The following is a 16,704-nucleotide window of genomic DNA, read 5'->3' as shown; positions in this document are numbered from 1 at the left end:
CAATCCTTTTCTCCTGTGTAGATCTGTCAGTTTGTATTCTGATCACACAATGAATGTTTGTGGATCTGTTACACAATTAGCTTTAAATACTAAAGAGACCTATGCTGACTGCAAATGACTTAGAAAAAAAAGACAGTATTAACTTAAGGAGGCATGATTATTTTTTAATTTGTTAAAATTAAGAATGAAACCGGTATTTCACCGGTTTCAGGAGACTCTTAGTAACTAGCTGCAATGTTTACCTGCTCTGATATTATCCAAATGTGACCTTTTTTGTTTCCAGACTGCTAGTTACTGAGTGGCCAGTTAGTGTGGATACACTTGAGGGGAAAATTCCAGGTGTTGGAGGGTGGAGTCAGAAACAGTCTTTTGGCCATATTTGAGACTTTCTTTGCTCTTACGTTTTCTTTCAAAGCTAAGTTCTGCTAATGATTGGGTGAATGCTGTGAGCTCCACCACTATAGATCTGCATCACACTGCATTACAGCAAAGTGTAGTTGACTATGAGGGGGCTGGACAGGAACCACTGAAAGGCATGAGACAACAAACTTCTCCAAGTTATTAAAGAAAAAAAATGATCCAAACCTGTGAATGTGACTTCTGGTCACTGACCCAATCAACCACTATAGGCACTTCTCAAATCTGCTAGGCATCTTCAGGGAGAAATATATTTTGGGAGATTAGTCTGTCTTCACTCTGCCAGACTAGCCAAAGAATTTCAAAGGCAGGTAAACTCCTGGCATCTCTCACACCTCTGATACATTGTTCCAGTTCTTGAATGCTCTCTTCTCCTTCACCTCCACCCTTTTCCCCCTTTCTCTCAATCTTGTGCCTTTCTGAGAGAACTTCCATGGGTATCATCTCCCACTGACCTCTGCCAGCCCACCTTCAGCCTTGGGGATGGAGAGCATATAACTGCTGCTTAGATGCTTTGACCACTGTGACTGGACCAAGCACTTACCCTCTCTGCTCCATGATTTTGTAAATGATCCACACAGCACAGGCCTGGCTGCAGCAGAAAAGATGCTCTTCTAGTGTGGGTTCAGCTTACCCAAGCATATCCAGCACCCCTTCCTGCTCTTATGAAATTACTTTTCTCAATATTTAAGGGGAGGAATGCTGAGAAATTATCTTTCCCTCTGTCCTGCAGACTTTATAGCAAACAGGGGGTAGTTAGAGCCTCCTGGGAGTTATGGATTTTCAGCATATGTGTGCATGTTTCTGAGAAGGATATTTCTTAAATACCCAAGTGTTCATCAGGATCCCAGGCAAGAGGAGATCTGAGACTGAGCTTAGTGCTTTAACTGGTAGCCTCTTGTTCAGCAGTGAATTGCCCATGAACACAATGATTTAGATCCCAAGTGCAAGGGAATCCTGGCTGACAGCAGCAGATCTGGCTTGCCAGCAGCTTCCACATGGAAGTGTCCAGCTGGGCTGGTCCTTTCTGTTTTAAAGCTGACATGTAGAGCTCCTTTTGCTTATCACACCCCAGCAGCAAGCACCCAGAGGTTGTGGTAATGGGAGCTATACACAAAGTGGACAGTAGTGTCTTCGGACCAGATTCTGCCACCCTTTCCAGAAGTACTTCTACTCCCTTTAAATAGTGACCTAGAAAGCAAGAGGAGTAAGAGACTACACTTGAATAAGAGAGACAGAGTTAGGTTGGAACTTCGACATTATCCTTTGGGGTCTAAAAGATGTTTTTGAGCTGTACAAGTAACCTCATTCCATGTGCAATAGCACAGTGCTGTATTTCTTCCCTCTCTCCAGGTTTTTTATGTAGGTATATCAGCCGATTGAACATTTCATGGCTGTTGCAGGCTAACTTTCAAAGCTAGCCAGGTGAAACACTGTATTCAAGGCTTTTAGTTTGCTAATATGGTGGCAGAATATTTCCCACATGTCATAGATACCTGTAGCTATGATAAAGGGGTGAGTGGAGGCAGCGGGATTGAAGCAGCATCCACTCTCAGTCACAGGGCCAGATTTACACTGGCATATAGTGGGTGGCAGAATTTGGCCTGGGTTGTGTAAAGACCAAGATGTGTATATGTTTCCTGCTTCAGGTAATAATGTGCTAAGTTACTACTTTATGCACAGAGGTGTGGAAACCTTTTTTTATGTTTTTCCTCCCCTCCTCCTCTTTCCGTTCTATGATCCAGACACCACTAACTGTATGGAGTTGATGACTGGCAGACTTTCCAAATGTGGTAAGAACTTCCTTCCCTTCTGCCTTTTCACCTTCCCCAGCCCCTGCTGAGCAACATAATAATGCACCGTCCCGTCCCTTCCACCTCTTCCCCTTCCCTATCCCTGCTCTCCCTTGCTCTTTTCGAGACTGCCCACACTGTAACAGCCCACTATGTCTTTCACTCACCTGGAGGACTCAAGCATATACCCCTTTTTCTGTTCCTCCCCATCCATGCACAGATGCACAGGCTCCACCACAGCTTTCCCCTTCATAGCACAAACATGAGATTCCCTCTTTCACTGTAACCCAGGCCAGTGATTTTCTTTTCTTTCCTGATTTTTTTTTACTCTTTTCTTTACTTGCTGCCGTTGATTCATGATTCTTGAGTCCCTTTTCTGCCATGAAGCTGAATGCTGCCCTGCTAGCTGCTGTCTCCCTTGGTTTCCTGCTATTTATTGAGACAGGAATGCGACATTATTTACTTCTATTTTGCATCCAACCCCTTCTTCCCCAGATATCCTTGGGGTATGATGCTTTTAAATCCTCCACAAGAAACACTGCGTATTATCTGACAGACACTTAGCTAGTGTAAATTGTCATAATTCCACTCTGATCTTGGGGAAGAGTGTTATGTCTCTCACTGGAAGAGTAGTGAACCTACTGAAGATTTGGAATTTTGCTAGGTTTAAGAAAAAAGTTTCCTGCAAAACTTGCAGCTCAACGTGCTTGGGATTATGTGAATTTTGGTTAAATTGCCCCTAGGCTTCCTTCCCCTGTGAATACACATGTACTGTGTTCTTTCTTTCATTATCTGTGCCCCTACTCACTCCTCCAAATACAATAGTGGGAATACCCACATGCTATGAGAGAAGTTTTTGTCTTATATCTTGTGTAGATTCTGTATGAGAGAACTCTGTTCTCTTTAGATTTCCATTCTGGTACCAAGGTTGAATTCAGATATCTCTGTGAAAGGGAAGACAAAATGATGAGGAAGTGATCAGCTACTACTGCTCTCCACCTGCAACTGCCACGCCACCTCTTTGTAAACTGAAGAAAGTTGTTCTGGAGTTGTTGTGGAGTCTGAAACCATAAAGGGAAGTTGTCATGGTGGAGGTAGTATTAGGTTTATGCATGTGTAACTGAGGCAGAATTTGGCTTGTTTCCTGTATTTCAGATGGTCTCTTTCCCTTAAGTTGCAGCTTTGCTGGTGGGAGCTTTTCCTTTGCTCTGAAAGGAGCTTGTTTGATTTCTTATTTGACTTTTCTGATCTCCTCGTGACTCATTTCAGTTGTAGGCAAACCTTCAGCTTCTTGAAGGCATCAGACAGCAAATACCTCTTCTTCCTCAACGCTTTGTTTCTTGCCTGGATCTGGCATTCACATCATACAAAAATACTAAAATTCCAGTTCTGCTGATTACTTGCAAGTTAATTGAGCTACAGAGATAACCAGCCAGTACTCTGCATCCTTTAGGCAGAGAGCATCACTGCCTACTCACAATTCATGCAGACCCTTGAGCTGTCATAATGTCAGCAGCAATCCAACAAGGGACAAAGAGGACAAGGTGAAGGCCATCAGGGAGACTGTTTTGTGGCAGCTACAGCGTAGACAACACAGAGAGAGAGAAGGAGAGAAGAGAAAGAATAGCTTATAGGGGTTTAATGGAGCTGCTTCCTTTAAATCACAGTCCTCTTGGTGTAGTCACAAACAGCATAAGCAGTGGTGACTGCATCATGCTGAACTCCACCCTCTCATATGAGTGAAGAGCTGTTCTGTGTGCAGGAACCCATGATTTAGACAGGGGAGTGGAAGGGAATGATGCAAGCACTTAGCCTATTTTTGGCAAGTTGTCCTCTGTGATTCCGAGAATCAGAAACTCCCCTTGAAGTTGACACAGTGTTCATCCAGTAATAGCAAATAGTGCATGAAGAACTATAAAACTATATTCTGTGGGGGTTTTGACCTCCATGTTGTTCTGTATTCTGAGTATGAGCACAGAATGTCATTTTAGCAAAAAGAGTTAACACTGGAGCAGGAAGAGCCAATCAGATGCTCAGCCATGTGAAAGCTCTGGTGGGAATGAGGAATATCTTTTCACCCACTATAAACCACTGAATGTTATAATTAACAGCAAGACAAATTTGTCTTGTCCTTTAAATGTTATCTCATCTTCTGCTAGCAGTGATCATCAGTCTGAGAAGTGATTTGCATACAGCCATTGGCATTGAAAAACAAGTTAATGTTTGAACAGCCAAGGTGTGTCATAGGAGCCGCCAATATCCAAACGATGTAACAGTTGCTGTACCAACCCTACCTGTGCAAACTAGAAAAGTGCTGCCAACAGTTCTTCTATTTCACAATAGGAGAAATAACTTGGCTCATAATAAAGTTGAAATGCACGTTGGGGTGGAATATTTTATGTTTCCACCCATCTTAGCAGGGGAACGGGCATTGCTATTGTCAGAAAGACTAAACTCTTATCTGTGAAGTTTATTTGTAAGATTAAATTTACCTTCTAAAAATTAAAATCTTTACATAGAAAATGCAGCTGTAACCTAAATGCCTACAGGAGTGATACCTTAGCTGATCTATTCCTTGTGTGTATTCAGAGCCAAATCAGTTTAGTGACAAGTAAGCTTTATCACTTTGTGTGCTGCCATTAAGCCTTATAAAATCAGCACAGCTTTAAAAAAACTGGATTCTGTTTCTTTTGAAGCAGGATTTAGAGAACTGTTTACTGCCATCTAATCTGGTATTAATGTCTATGTTACTGAAGAATAGCTTGTATAATTAAGGTTCTAATAGGTTCTGAAGAGCCTTTACATTAAAAATAAAAATCAAGATAGTACATAAGCTGGAAAGCCCTCCAGCTTCAACCACAAAGCTGGGAATTAGAAAGCAAGTATCATTCATTGTAGATTGAACAAGTTGGATCTGGAGCCAGTGATATACACCACACAGAAGCCCACAGTGCCAATTTCAGTAGTCCTTGTTCAGAAAAAAGTCTGTCTTCACAAACTTTGATGACTTTAAGTTGTTTACATAGTGAGCTTAGAATTTCTTTGAGTGGTTGAATTCATAGTAAAGCTGGTGTATGGTCTTTGGGCTCCCATTCCTAGCCATTTTTAGTTTTTTGGAGTCCTTAGTAAGTATGTTTTGCCAAGGTGCTAGATGCTGACAGAAAGCTCTGAAAAAATTTCCTTATCCTCCACTTTACCTTCTGAGATACCCCAGGGAGCCTGTAAACTTTCCAGTCTCCACTGCAGCTATCCGAGGATGAATTTTATTTCCAAGTAAGGCAATCTTTGCTTGTTGTTTTCCATCTCTCATGACTCTCAGGAAAGTCTTGAGTTACATCAGTGGCACGTCCATGGAAAGTGGGTGATGATAGGAGGAGGAGAAGGTTAGTACGTATAACTGGTGCAGCTCCATGAGAATGCTGCCTTGCTACAGCTCCAGTCAAATCATGCTGTTATGTTGGGCACTGCAAAATGTTCCTGCAAAATCTTAGACCATAATCCTGTGCAGGCTGGGAAGAAGACCTTGTGTTTATTTTTAAATATTTATCTTGTATTGCTGCTTACAGTTCCTTGCACCAGAGTTAAACAAAAAGCTTTTTGGATCCTTGTGTGTACCAGTGGCTATCACCAAAATGATCTCATAGAAGCAGAAGCACAGCGAGTCCACTTGCCTTTCGTGTCTCACCAGTGTATCTCAGTCAGATCTCTTGCTTCCAGTGTTTAGGACTTGACATTCAGGACTTCCTCTTCAGAGCCATCTGATCTTGTTGCCCGTGGCCAGTCATCCTCAGTGCATACAGGGCAACTGCACTGCAGTAAAGGCTTCTCTTCATAGCTCCTTGCAATCACAGTTTGATTCATACAGATGTGAGCCCATGTCGATGCCATCCCAAGCTACTTGAGAAGTTAGGAAACATTTTGCAGTTTTAAACTGGTTGCATCACATTTGGGTTGCAATTGCAGCCTGTAGCTTTGTGAGTGCTGATTTAGAGACTGCTGGTACAAGCAGCAACAGCAAATATCTGGACTTGGTGCTCTTGGAAATGATCCTGACCCATATTGGGATTAATTAGAGTAATCCTGCTTCTCACAAAGTAGCTATTTGATGGAAGATGAGGTTGGTTATTTGCATTCAAAAAGCTGTAACTGATGGCAGAAATACCGGTGCTGAAATCTACAGAAAAAAACACACGCTGCCCTCCCAGCTGAAAGGCTCTTCTCACCACTGTCACACTGAGAAGAGACAAAAGGAAGATGCACCTGAAAGATCATATATTCATTCATAATGGGTGGATTGCAATAAGTCAGATGTTCTAAAGAGTTCAAGCCAGGTTTCCCAGTTACCCCTGCTCATTCTGCTGGTATCCTTTGCTGTCCAGATGAATGACTGACTCCCCACATACTGTAGTTGTAATGTCTTCAGTCTAGAGTTGTGTTTGGGAGACATTTCTTTTCCAATTCATGCCTCATGTTTTTGCACCGTAGAAGAAGGTAGCCACAAAAAAGGCAACTTGGCACTAGAAATGAATCCAGACTTAGTGAACTATTTGTTTCATGTCAGATCCTGTTTTGACAGCTATGGTGAGATTTTTACTGTCCAATACAAGATCTTTTCTTCTTTCTCTGTAGTAATATCTAATACGGGAAACACAGATATCTCACTCTTTATTAAGATCACAGTACTTTATTTATAATAGCCAGTGTTTCAGGATACTGCATGGAAACACTTGCTTGGTGTAGTAAGCTGCTGTACTAAGCTAAGTTTAAGATGGCCTTCTGAGAAGATTAAATCATATTTTGAAGTGATTGATTTGGTGGAAATGAGGAAGCAACATTTCACGAGCATACACAGGTCGTCTCTCCCGTAGGAACAGTCAGAGAACTTAAAACCTATAACATAATACATGAACATCCATCTGGCAGAAAAGACCAAAATCATATTATGAAGTACCAATGCACGTTTAGCATTTTTATAGACAAACAGGATTGGAATGAAGCAGCAGAAGTCTCTTAGAGAATGGGTAGCAGCAGTACTAGCATTTGCTGTGGCTTTACGAGTGTGGGTCATCAGCTTCCCCTCTCAGCACACACTTGTGCAGGCAGATCTTCATAAAAGGACAGGCAGATACAAAGAATTCTTGGGCTTAGTCCTTTACCATCCAATTTTCCAGAACAGCATGATTCCACAACAGAATCTGGCATCTTTTCATCCCACTACTATCCTTGTCTGCTCTTTCAGTGCCACCAGCTGTCCAAATGAATGTATGATTCCTTCCGTCTCCATCATCATGTCTCCTTTTTTGAATGTTGTGTGGTGGTGCTGGATTGGCCAGAGCTATTCATCAGTAACAGACACGTTTGGGTTCTGATTCATTACACAGGCCTTAGCTCTGCAGAAGGTAGCAGCAAGGAAATAGGCCTCATCTCTTTGAGGCTTTCCTGCCTGTGTTCACCATTCTCTTAACTCATTACCCAAGAGCTACCTGTCTGAGTAATATTACCTGTAAAAGGGGAGGCTGAACTAGATCTCAGTTTCTCTTTGTATTTATGAGAGAAAGAGAAAAAATGTGCAAGATAGAGGAAGAATGGCCATCTGGATGCTTCTGGCTAGTCACAAATATTGGGCCACCCTCCTGCAGAGGAGATGGGATGTTTTAGGGGAGAAAGAACAAGGATGGGTTATAGAGCATTTAAATGTCAAGTTGGTTGTTCAGATCTTCCCAGGTGTGTAGCAATTGAAAGTTCCCACCTACTGGAAGCATGGACACCTGTGCCAATGCTGTGTGATAATCTGAGTAGTTCCGACCAACAGTCGGAACATTGTTTTCAGTTGGCATTTTTACCAGTAGAGTCTAAGGACTCTGGAAAGTAAGTCACCTTTCCCAGTTGCAATTCAGGTATCCTGCTAAGGAACTGGAGTTGTTCCATGGACTGACTGACAGTAGTTTGTGAGCTTTCTGAGGCATCTCTCCGATTTGTATTTGTACAGTGCCTAGGCTAGGGGCTCTTTAGTCTGCAGGAAGGCTCCTACAGGATACTACAACTAAACAAAGAGGAACGGGCCACTTTATCTTTCTGTCATCCCTTTCACTGCTTATACTTTTGGAGTGGGTTCTATATTTTAAGTCATTTGTTTCTGAAGGCAGGAGGGACTCTGTCAACAGAAACCAAGCAAAAAGGAAAAAAATGTGTAGTCTTAACAAAGAGGGCTAGTACTCTGCCAGCAAAATGGGTTTGAAAGGGAATGGATTATTACCCATTAAGAGAATGTTTTAATGCTTTATGTGAAAGGAAAGGAGTAAAATTTTTGTTATGTGATTCACCACAGCTGCTATCAAAAAACAGAGCAACCTAGGGATGAAAAGACAAGGGATAAAGAGTAAGGAATGAGTATAGGAAGAAAACCTCAGAAACAGAGGCAGGCAGAAGACAGGAAGGATGTGAAAGCAACAAGGGACGGAATAAGGGAGGTCAGGTTTACAAAAGGTGTCTCTGTTTCCAGTGGAGACCTATGTTTTCTGATTTACTTTCTCCCAAAGCTCAAACTAAATATGCAAAACCCCAAAATTTCTCAGGCTATACAGAAAGGAAAGGCAGAGGATAATCCCACAGATGGCATATTTGTTTTGTGCAATTTTGTGTTCAGCACCACAAGGATTAGTGCATTAAAAATACATAGACTTGAGAGTGATGGTTTCACAGGAGAGGGAAGTGCCTCAGGGTTTGCTTCCGTTAAGTCAGTGGGAATGTTGCTATTTGCTTCAATGAAAACAGGACCAAGCCCTTATCTGACTGTCTTAAAATGTTACAAAACAGGAGGCTCTAATCAGTAACTGGGGCTCTAATCAGTAACTGAAGCCTCCAGGCTTGTCCTGAAGCTGCTTGTTCACCATGTCCTGTTACGTTCTGTGGAGGACTGAGGGTCTTTATAAGGCCAGAGCAGGGTCTTTGCAAGGTGCATCCTTTTCTGGTGTCACTTCTGGTGCCTGATGATTCACCTCATTTTCTCTTTCCTCTCTTACCTGGGTGTTCTGCTTCTACCTGGCTTCTCAAGCCAATGACACCATTGGGGCTAAATCAGTGTCAGACAGACTTCCTAAGAATAGCAAATGACATACTGAGGACTGTGAAGGTTGATACAAAACACCTGCCCAGCTTCCTTTTACATTTTTGTGTCTGTCTCTAGCTCTGTTTCTTCCTATTAGCACTTATTGTATTCAATTGCATTCACAGTTTTGACTTCTTTTGTGATACTTGGCCATTACAGTGCTGCACACAGATGCCACAAACCAGTGCCTTCTCCATAAATATATTTCTCTAAATATATTCACTTCAATACATGACCTTTTCATAAGCTTCAGTGCTTGTTTTCAAACCCATCCACCTTCCCCATCTGGCAGTGTACAGCTCCGTGGTCTAACTCAAAAATGCGCATATCCATCTCCTCCTAATAGACATAAACCTAATGCTCTGAACCTCCCCTCCTGCCTCTGATCCTTCTCATGGTTTCTCACCCTTGCTACCCTTCATACCTTCTTTGCTCTGTGTTGATGAACGTTTGCTCTCAAGGGGAAAGAAGACCTTAGTTACAGATGCATGAAACACCATGTTCTAAAGGGATGTTCTAAAGAATCAGTGAGCCAAACCTCCATCCCTGTCCAGAGGAAATGGGATGTCATCTCACTTTCTGAAATAAGAAAGGCAGCCTTTTTGAGGCCCTAGATGGACTTGCTGGTGTAGAGGCCTATGACACATTTTGCACTGAATCTTAGGAGTGGAAGATTGCTGAAAAAGCTATTCTAATCCATCATCACCTGCGTTTTCAAGTCTTGTTTTACTGGATATATAACCCCAAAGGGACAGGATAGCTGTCCCCTACTTATATATCTCCAGAGAAGAATGTGAGGACTCCTTTTGTTGACTAGCCCAAGAGCAGGCTAATAACCTGTCACATAGACATCAATGCAGTGATTGTCTGTATTGCTTGGTGTAGGATCAGTTCTTTCTTGACTGCCAGAGAGTGCATTATTACCTACTATTTAATTACAAGTACAAAGGGCAAAGGAAAGAAAGGGTTAGTGAAATGGCCTATTTTATTTTTCAGTAGCTCTCTTTAAACATCCCTAAGGATTTCTTACCTCCCATTAAAGTTTTAACTGAAAATGCTGATTGTAAGGAATTCAGTAGTGATAGAGGCAGAGAAAAGCAGACTGTTGAATACTTTTGCTGCAGTAAATCTCCAGACACTTGAAAGCTGGGGAGGAGAAAGGGTGTATGAAACAGGGGCTGCATATTTTAGTAGGACGACTGAAAATCCTGTATCAGGACTCAGCAAATACAAGATATATAATTTCTAAAGTGTTTTATTGCTCCATTCTTGCTAGTTGTACTTTGTCACTGTTCCTGTCTACATGAAAACAAATTCCTGCAGAGCCCTGCTTACTCTGCCCTCATCTTTCCCTCTAAGCATGTTGAATAAACTGCTCAGATGAATAACTAGATATTGCCCTACTCTTTTCTCCCAACCTAGCAGTCTTTTCCTCTCCAGCATTTTTTTCAGTGCTCTTTTTCATTCTCTCTGCTGACTCCATTTGCTTATGAGGATGAGGGGTCCAAAGCCACCTAAAAACCAGATCTGCCCACATTCCTGCATTCAAGGCTGAGTGTTTGCTTTCTTTTTTTTCTTTTAATTGAAAAATGGTATCCACCTAAAAGAAGTAGAAATTAATCTGAGGAGATAGAAGTGAGTCTGCGCAGAGCAAAAGCCCACAAACCTATAACAGTTTTAGGGAGGCTAGGGAAATCTCTGAAATAGAAGTCATAGATGTGGAACAGATATCCCCTTTCCAAAGCATTTGTATGCATGTGGACAGAAGGAGGTGGGGGTCATGGAGGTCTGACCCCAAAGTGACTGAGAGTTTAATAGCCCTTCTCCTCTTAGCCAGAAATTGAGATATGTGCTGTGCCTGGTGGTTTGTTTGTGCCCATCACTAAGGCTTCACTCAGTTGGGTGAACGATGCCCTTTCAGAAACTCACAGCTTGTGACACTGGTGTAGCTGAATGACAGACAGAACCAGGGCAAGCAGAAAGTTGGACACAAAGCAGCAAGTAGAAGGCGGCAAGGGATGAATTAGATTAATAAGATTAAGATCCTTCACTGAATATGCCAGCCATTTGATTTTTCTCAATGCCTGTTAACATACAGAGGAAAGCAGCAACTACCTGGTTAGCACGGAGCAGGAAAAAAAGAGTAACCCATTCAGTTTTGCAGAGCACATATACTATGTATTTCCTCTTTCTTTGTCTAAGAGCAGTTGATGTCTGTCTAGCATTTTCCATTAGAGAATCAGAAAGCATTCAGCGAGCTCTTCAGACCAATTACCATGCACAGAAAGTACTTACCTGCTGTTGTTAATGGATTACTTATTTGTAATCAATTTGTAATGAAAGTGAAGGGCAATACAATATTACCAAGCCACCACTGTCCACCAACTATGGAAACATGGCAGTCTCTGCTATGAAGAAGCCCTTTGCTCCTGACTGAATGTTCCCATTGCAGGGGATGAAAGATTCCACTCTTCACAGCATGTCACCACCTTGGAAGGCAGATACGGGAAGCCTATTTCCCTGCAGGAGCTGGAGATGTAAATGATTTGAATTTGACTGAACAGTAGAGCCAACAGTCCCAATATTGAGAAAACCATCATGGGATTTTAACGATCACGAAGAGACAGAACCTCCATGGTGTGCATTAGGTTAAAAAACACCTTCAATATCCATGTTTGAAGAGTTTAGTGTGAGCATTCCTATGTTTGATAAGGATTAATCCCCCAGCTCAAGAAAATTAAAATGGACTAGAAATGAAAGGTTTTATTCATTTGCACAGTGCCCAACCCTTGTTTAATACTGCAACCTGATCTGGAGGCTGGCTTAAGGAGATGCCTGTTTTACTTAGCACACAACCCTAAACCCCTCTCTGGCTCCTAACTCCACTGGAGTGCATGTCAGTGCCATGGAGGCTGTGTTGTAGAGAGAACAGAAATTCAGGACAATGAGGTAATAGTTATTGGCTCTGCTAGGTCCCAGAAGTAGTTAGATGCATAACAGCCTGCTTTCATAATGCATTCAGCATCTTCATTTCCAGGTACCTTTGTAGGGAGATCTGAAGGTGCTAAGAAACCTGCGATTACAAACCACAGACCACGTATGCAGATGGCAACACTCATCTCAGCCATAGCTCATTTTTCAAATGCTGTTTCCCTTGGACCACTCAGGTGCTTCAGGCTTAGTGATGGCAGGCTGACAAGGAGATACTCAGAAGAAAATAAAATTCAAGCAAGGAAAGCCTAATGGCTGGTGTAGCCAGAGAGCTTAGCAAGGCTGCAAAGCAAAGCATCGCTTGGTGGGCACGTGCAAATACCCTGTGTTTGTAACAGCAGCAGTAAGATGGGATTTGCCTGTATCCAGCATCATATTTGTCGATATTTCCATGTGAAATGGCCAAGTGACTCCAAGTAATGGACTGAACTATTTCAGTCACACGGTACTGTGTCTTCCTGCTAGGTGAGACAGCAATGCTTCTCCACTCAGGAAAAAACTAGGACCTTTCTGTTAAGTGCTTTATGCTCCCAGCCTCTTTATTTCTGTAGGTATCCCATCCTAAACACTCTTCCTCTTCCTGCTCATTGTCTTCATCCCCCACACACCCCCACGCACGTGGCTCTGGATCTCCTCATCATGTTCTTCTCGTTAAAAACCCCATTGTTCATTTGTTTGTTTGTTCTCTCTCTTTCTCTCCTCTTTTTCTCTCTCTTTCCCTCTCGTTTTTTTTTTTTTTCCTTCTTTCTTTCTTTCTTTCTTTCTTTTTTTGTCTCCTCTGTTTTGTGTACCCAGGCAGCCCATTGAGTAACTTCTTTGACGTAATTAAACAACTTTTTTCAGACGAGAAGAACGGGCAGGTGAGCCATCCCCCCGGCACGCCAACCAAGCATAGCGCAAACAGCAAGCGGAGCGATTCCGGTTCTAATGACTATGGGTCTAGAGGAGACAATAAGTACCCTGCTGGCAAAGACAAGGCAAAGATGGTCTCATCAGTCGGCCTACAAGACCAACCTTAAATAAACACATAAAAAATTAAATAACTTAGGAAAAAAAAAAAAACAAAAAAACAAAAAACAAAACAAAACAAAAAGAAAAAAGCAAGAAAGAATGAAAGAATATTCCTTAGCGAGCTAGCCTCTAAACTAGAAGGATGTATATACCTTGCCACAACAGTACAAAACTGTCTATAGACAAATTTTGTATGAAGGAATGACTGTATATATATACATATATATATTTATATATGATATATAATATATATCTCAGAAACAAACACAAAAACAAACGAATGAAAGAATGAAAAGAAAAGAAAGAAAAGAAAAGGTAGCACAGATGACAAACCCAGTTCACCAGATCTTGGGTTGTGGTTTTTTTCGATTGTTTTTTTTTCTCCCTTTTTTTGAATGTTTTGCTTTTTTTCTCCTTCCTGATTTTTTGGGTTTTTTATTATTTTTTTTCGTTTTCTTTTGTTTTGTTTCTTGTTCTGTTCATGCTCTCTCTGTGTTTCTGACGACACCACTTGTTTCCGCTCTGCTACCAGGAATTATCCCGAAAAGTTAACATGTCAGCCACGGCTTCACCTTCTGTGCTCTGCGGACACTTGTTGACGGAAGGCAACCGATGTAGACTGTCCAAGGACCAGTCCTGTTTGAGGTTCCCAGCCTCCCCTCTCCCTTCAGGAAGTGGGCTTCTCCCCCACTTCTCCCCAAACACCTCCCCAGTGCACGCCTGGTTTTTTTTTCCCCCTCTCTTTTTCTTTTTTGGTGCTCCACGAGAGAGACCTGCTCAGTTGTGGGATTGCAGAGTCTGGGCTCAAAGGAGGTTGCAAATTGCTGGAGTGAAATCTTTACCCTTGGCAACTTCTGTCCGTGCAGGTGAACGCAGCCCGGAGAGGGAGGGTGTGGGGAAGGAGACGGGTGTAGCGGGAGCGCAGTGTTCCATGAATCCAGAGCGCGTTCTCATCAGAAACCAGCCAGGAGCAACTCAAAACTAAGCGTTGAACCAAGACAATATTGGGGAGCTTCATCATGGGATTTTCTTACCTTTTTTTTTTCTCCCCACCACCTTTTCCTTTTCTTTTGCCCCCTTTTTTTATATATACATGTATATATGTGTGTATATTTATATATACATACATACGTACATATATATATACGAAATAATTGGTTTTTTTATACTGTATCATTTTGTTTTTTAACCTGCTGGAAGGGGAAAGGAGTAAACTTAGGAGGGAGAGGGGGTTCAATGAATAAACAAATACAAACAAAACATTAAAACTTAGGGAAAAGGCAACTTCTGGTAGCAAAGAAGAGGGACAAGACTCTGCCAAGGACTGTCTCTCCCGTCACCAGGCACAGTTGCCGCTGCTGCTACTGCTGCTCCTCCTTCGACACCTTCCTCCCCACCTGTCAACTCCCTGCCACTGTGCCACCTTGCTGGGACCTTCTTCGACCAGCTGGATCCTCCACCACACCCTGCATTTAGAGGCAATTGTTGTGTTGCTAGTGCTGCATTGATATCAGTATTATTATTTCTTTAAGTTACCAGTTTCATTTGTTGGCTTGGGTGATTTTTTTCTTAAAAAAAAAAGGAAAAAAGAAAAAAAAAAAAGAAAAAAAAAAAGAAGATGAAGAGGAGGAAGAAAAGAGACTTATATTGGGTTTTCTTTCCTGTGTGTGTGTGTGTGCAAAATCACTGGCACTTAGTTCATCAGAGCAAGACAAGGTGGAGTCAGGGCAATGGGAGACTTAATCACGAAGCTACTGTAAACTTTAAAATTTACTGCAAGATATTTTTATAAAGTTTTTGTTTTGGTTTTAGTTTTTTTGGAAGGGGAGGAGGGTGGGATTGGGTGGATGGGGACCTTTTTTTTTGTGTTTCAGTTATTAGGTCTTGGTTATTTATATATACATATATATATATTTAAAAAAATAAGCTGTTAGATATATCTTCTGTTTAATAACTGTGTAGAGGCAACATTGATTCTTATTTATTTTGGGGAGGAGGCGGAAAAAAGACACAGAAACCCTGTAAGTGTTCATTTTGTGACTTTGAGAAAGAAGAATTGCTGCCTTTTTTCCTCCTCCTCAAGATTTATGTGACCAAGTGTAACTTATTCTGGCCCAAGCTCAAAGGTTAAACAAACAAAAAAACGTGGTTTTACGCGTGGAAGACAAAACACAGTGAGAAGTACTTCTTGACTGAGATTTTAAGAATGTAGGCTTAGCATTAGTGTTCAGCTCTTTTATGACCTTCGATTGCTGCTCGTTGGGTTCCTATGGGTGTATGTTGTATCGCAAGATTATTTTTTTTAATGATAATGTTGGATGAGTTCTTTTTTGTTGTTGTTGTCGTTGTTGGTTTTTTTAATCATTTTTCCCCTTCTTGGACCAGTTTTACTTGTACATAGGTTTGAAGATTAAAAAGAATTTTTAAAGACACAACTGGGGCAAAGACCTTTGACTTCTGCCCCGTTTCCCCATTCCCCCAAATGGGAGGGATTTATTTTAATTTTTTTGCTTTATTTATTTATTTATTTTCCCTATTCTTAAACTTTTCTCTCTCGTATTGCTGTGTGCATGTCAGACACCAGGGGATGATGGCTGGGGAGGGGGGGAGGCAAGGGTGCAGGAGAGGGGGGCAGTTTTAATTGCATGACATTGCTGTAAATTAGTCTCTTTTGCTTTCGTTGTCTTTCCTGCCTCTGCCCTCTCTCTACTTCTCCTCCGAGCTCCCCTCCCATCACCCTCGTCCTTCTTTTCCCTCTTTTCTCTTCCCTTGTGTATAGATTTTGATGCTTCTGTTACATTGTACCTCTACAAAAGGCTGGGATTTCAATACAAGATAATAATAATAATTTAAAAATACCTATATCATCAAAACTCATGTGGTACAAGCAGGAAGGGGATTACTTACACAAGATATAAGAATAAATGAAAGCAATACCTCTTGTTATCCTTCCTATTTTGTACTTTGAAGACACACACGCGCGCACACACACATATACAGACACAAACTGACATTATTTAATGGTTTAAAATGGACAAAAAAATCTGATGTATCCCTTGTTAAATAACTGTGAGCAACTTTAGTTCAAAAACCAATAAATTCATTCAGTAAAGATACGAACTGTTGAGTGTCCAGTTTATGTCCACGAAAACAAACTTCTCGCCAGTGCCAGACCCGGTAAGTACGGTGTCAAGGCTTTCTACACCAAAGGAGCTGAAGATGGCGGCTGAAGTAAGGCAGCATCATCCTCCTGGCCACGGAACTAACACTGGCTCCTCGCAGCAGCCGGGTCCATAGTGCTGTGCCCAGCATGCTCCGCCCTCACAGCGCTGACATGCCATGAGCAGGTGAAGAACAACGAGAGCTTCACCCTGTAGGCCTGTT

General features: G+C 41.8%; 1 protein-coding gene across 12 annotated transcripts in view; it reads left to right on the top strand.

Annotated features, from left to right (window-relative positions):
* BRSK2 (BR serine/threonine kinase 2) overlaps positions 1-16,436 on the top strand; it is a 318,935-nt gene extending 302,499 nt beyond the window's left edge. For 3 of the 12 annotated variants that reach the window (XM_032690783.1, XM_032690780.1, XM_032690779.1), the window contains 3 exons: positions 2,163-2,210; positions 13,105-13,169; positions 13,853-16,436. In XM_032690783.1, the coding sequence (XP_032546674.1) occupies positions 2,163-2,210; positions 13,105-13,169; positions 13,853-14,305 (566 nt within the window). In that variant the 3' untranslated portion in view covers positions 14,306-16,436. Of the gene's footprint in view, positions 1-2,162; positions 2,211-13,104 lie in introns of all 12 variants that reach the window. The other 9 variants (XM_032690782.1, XM_032690781.1, XM_032690786.1 and 6 more) reach the window with 9 other exon arrangements.
* Positions 16,437-16,704: the final 268 nt, after the last annotated feature.

Source organism: Chiroxiphia lanceolata, chromosome 6, assembly GCF_009829145.1.
Source record: "Chiroxiphia lanceolata isolate bChiLan1 chromosome 6, bChiLan1.pri, whole genome shotgun sequence".
Lineage (NCBI taxonomy): Eukaryota > Metazoa > Chordata > Aves > Passeriformes > Pipridae > Chiroxiphia > Chiroxiphia lanceolata.
The sequence above is the reverse complement of the archived record's forward strand: the minus strand, read 5'-3'. Positions and strand labels throughout refer to the sequence as shown.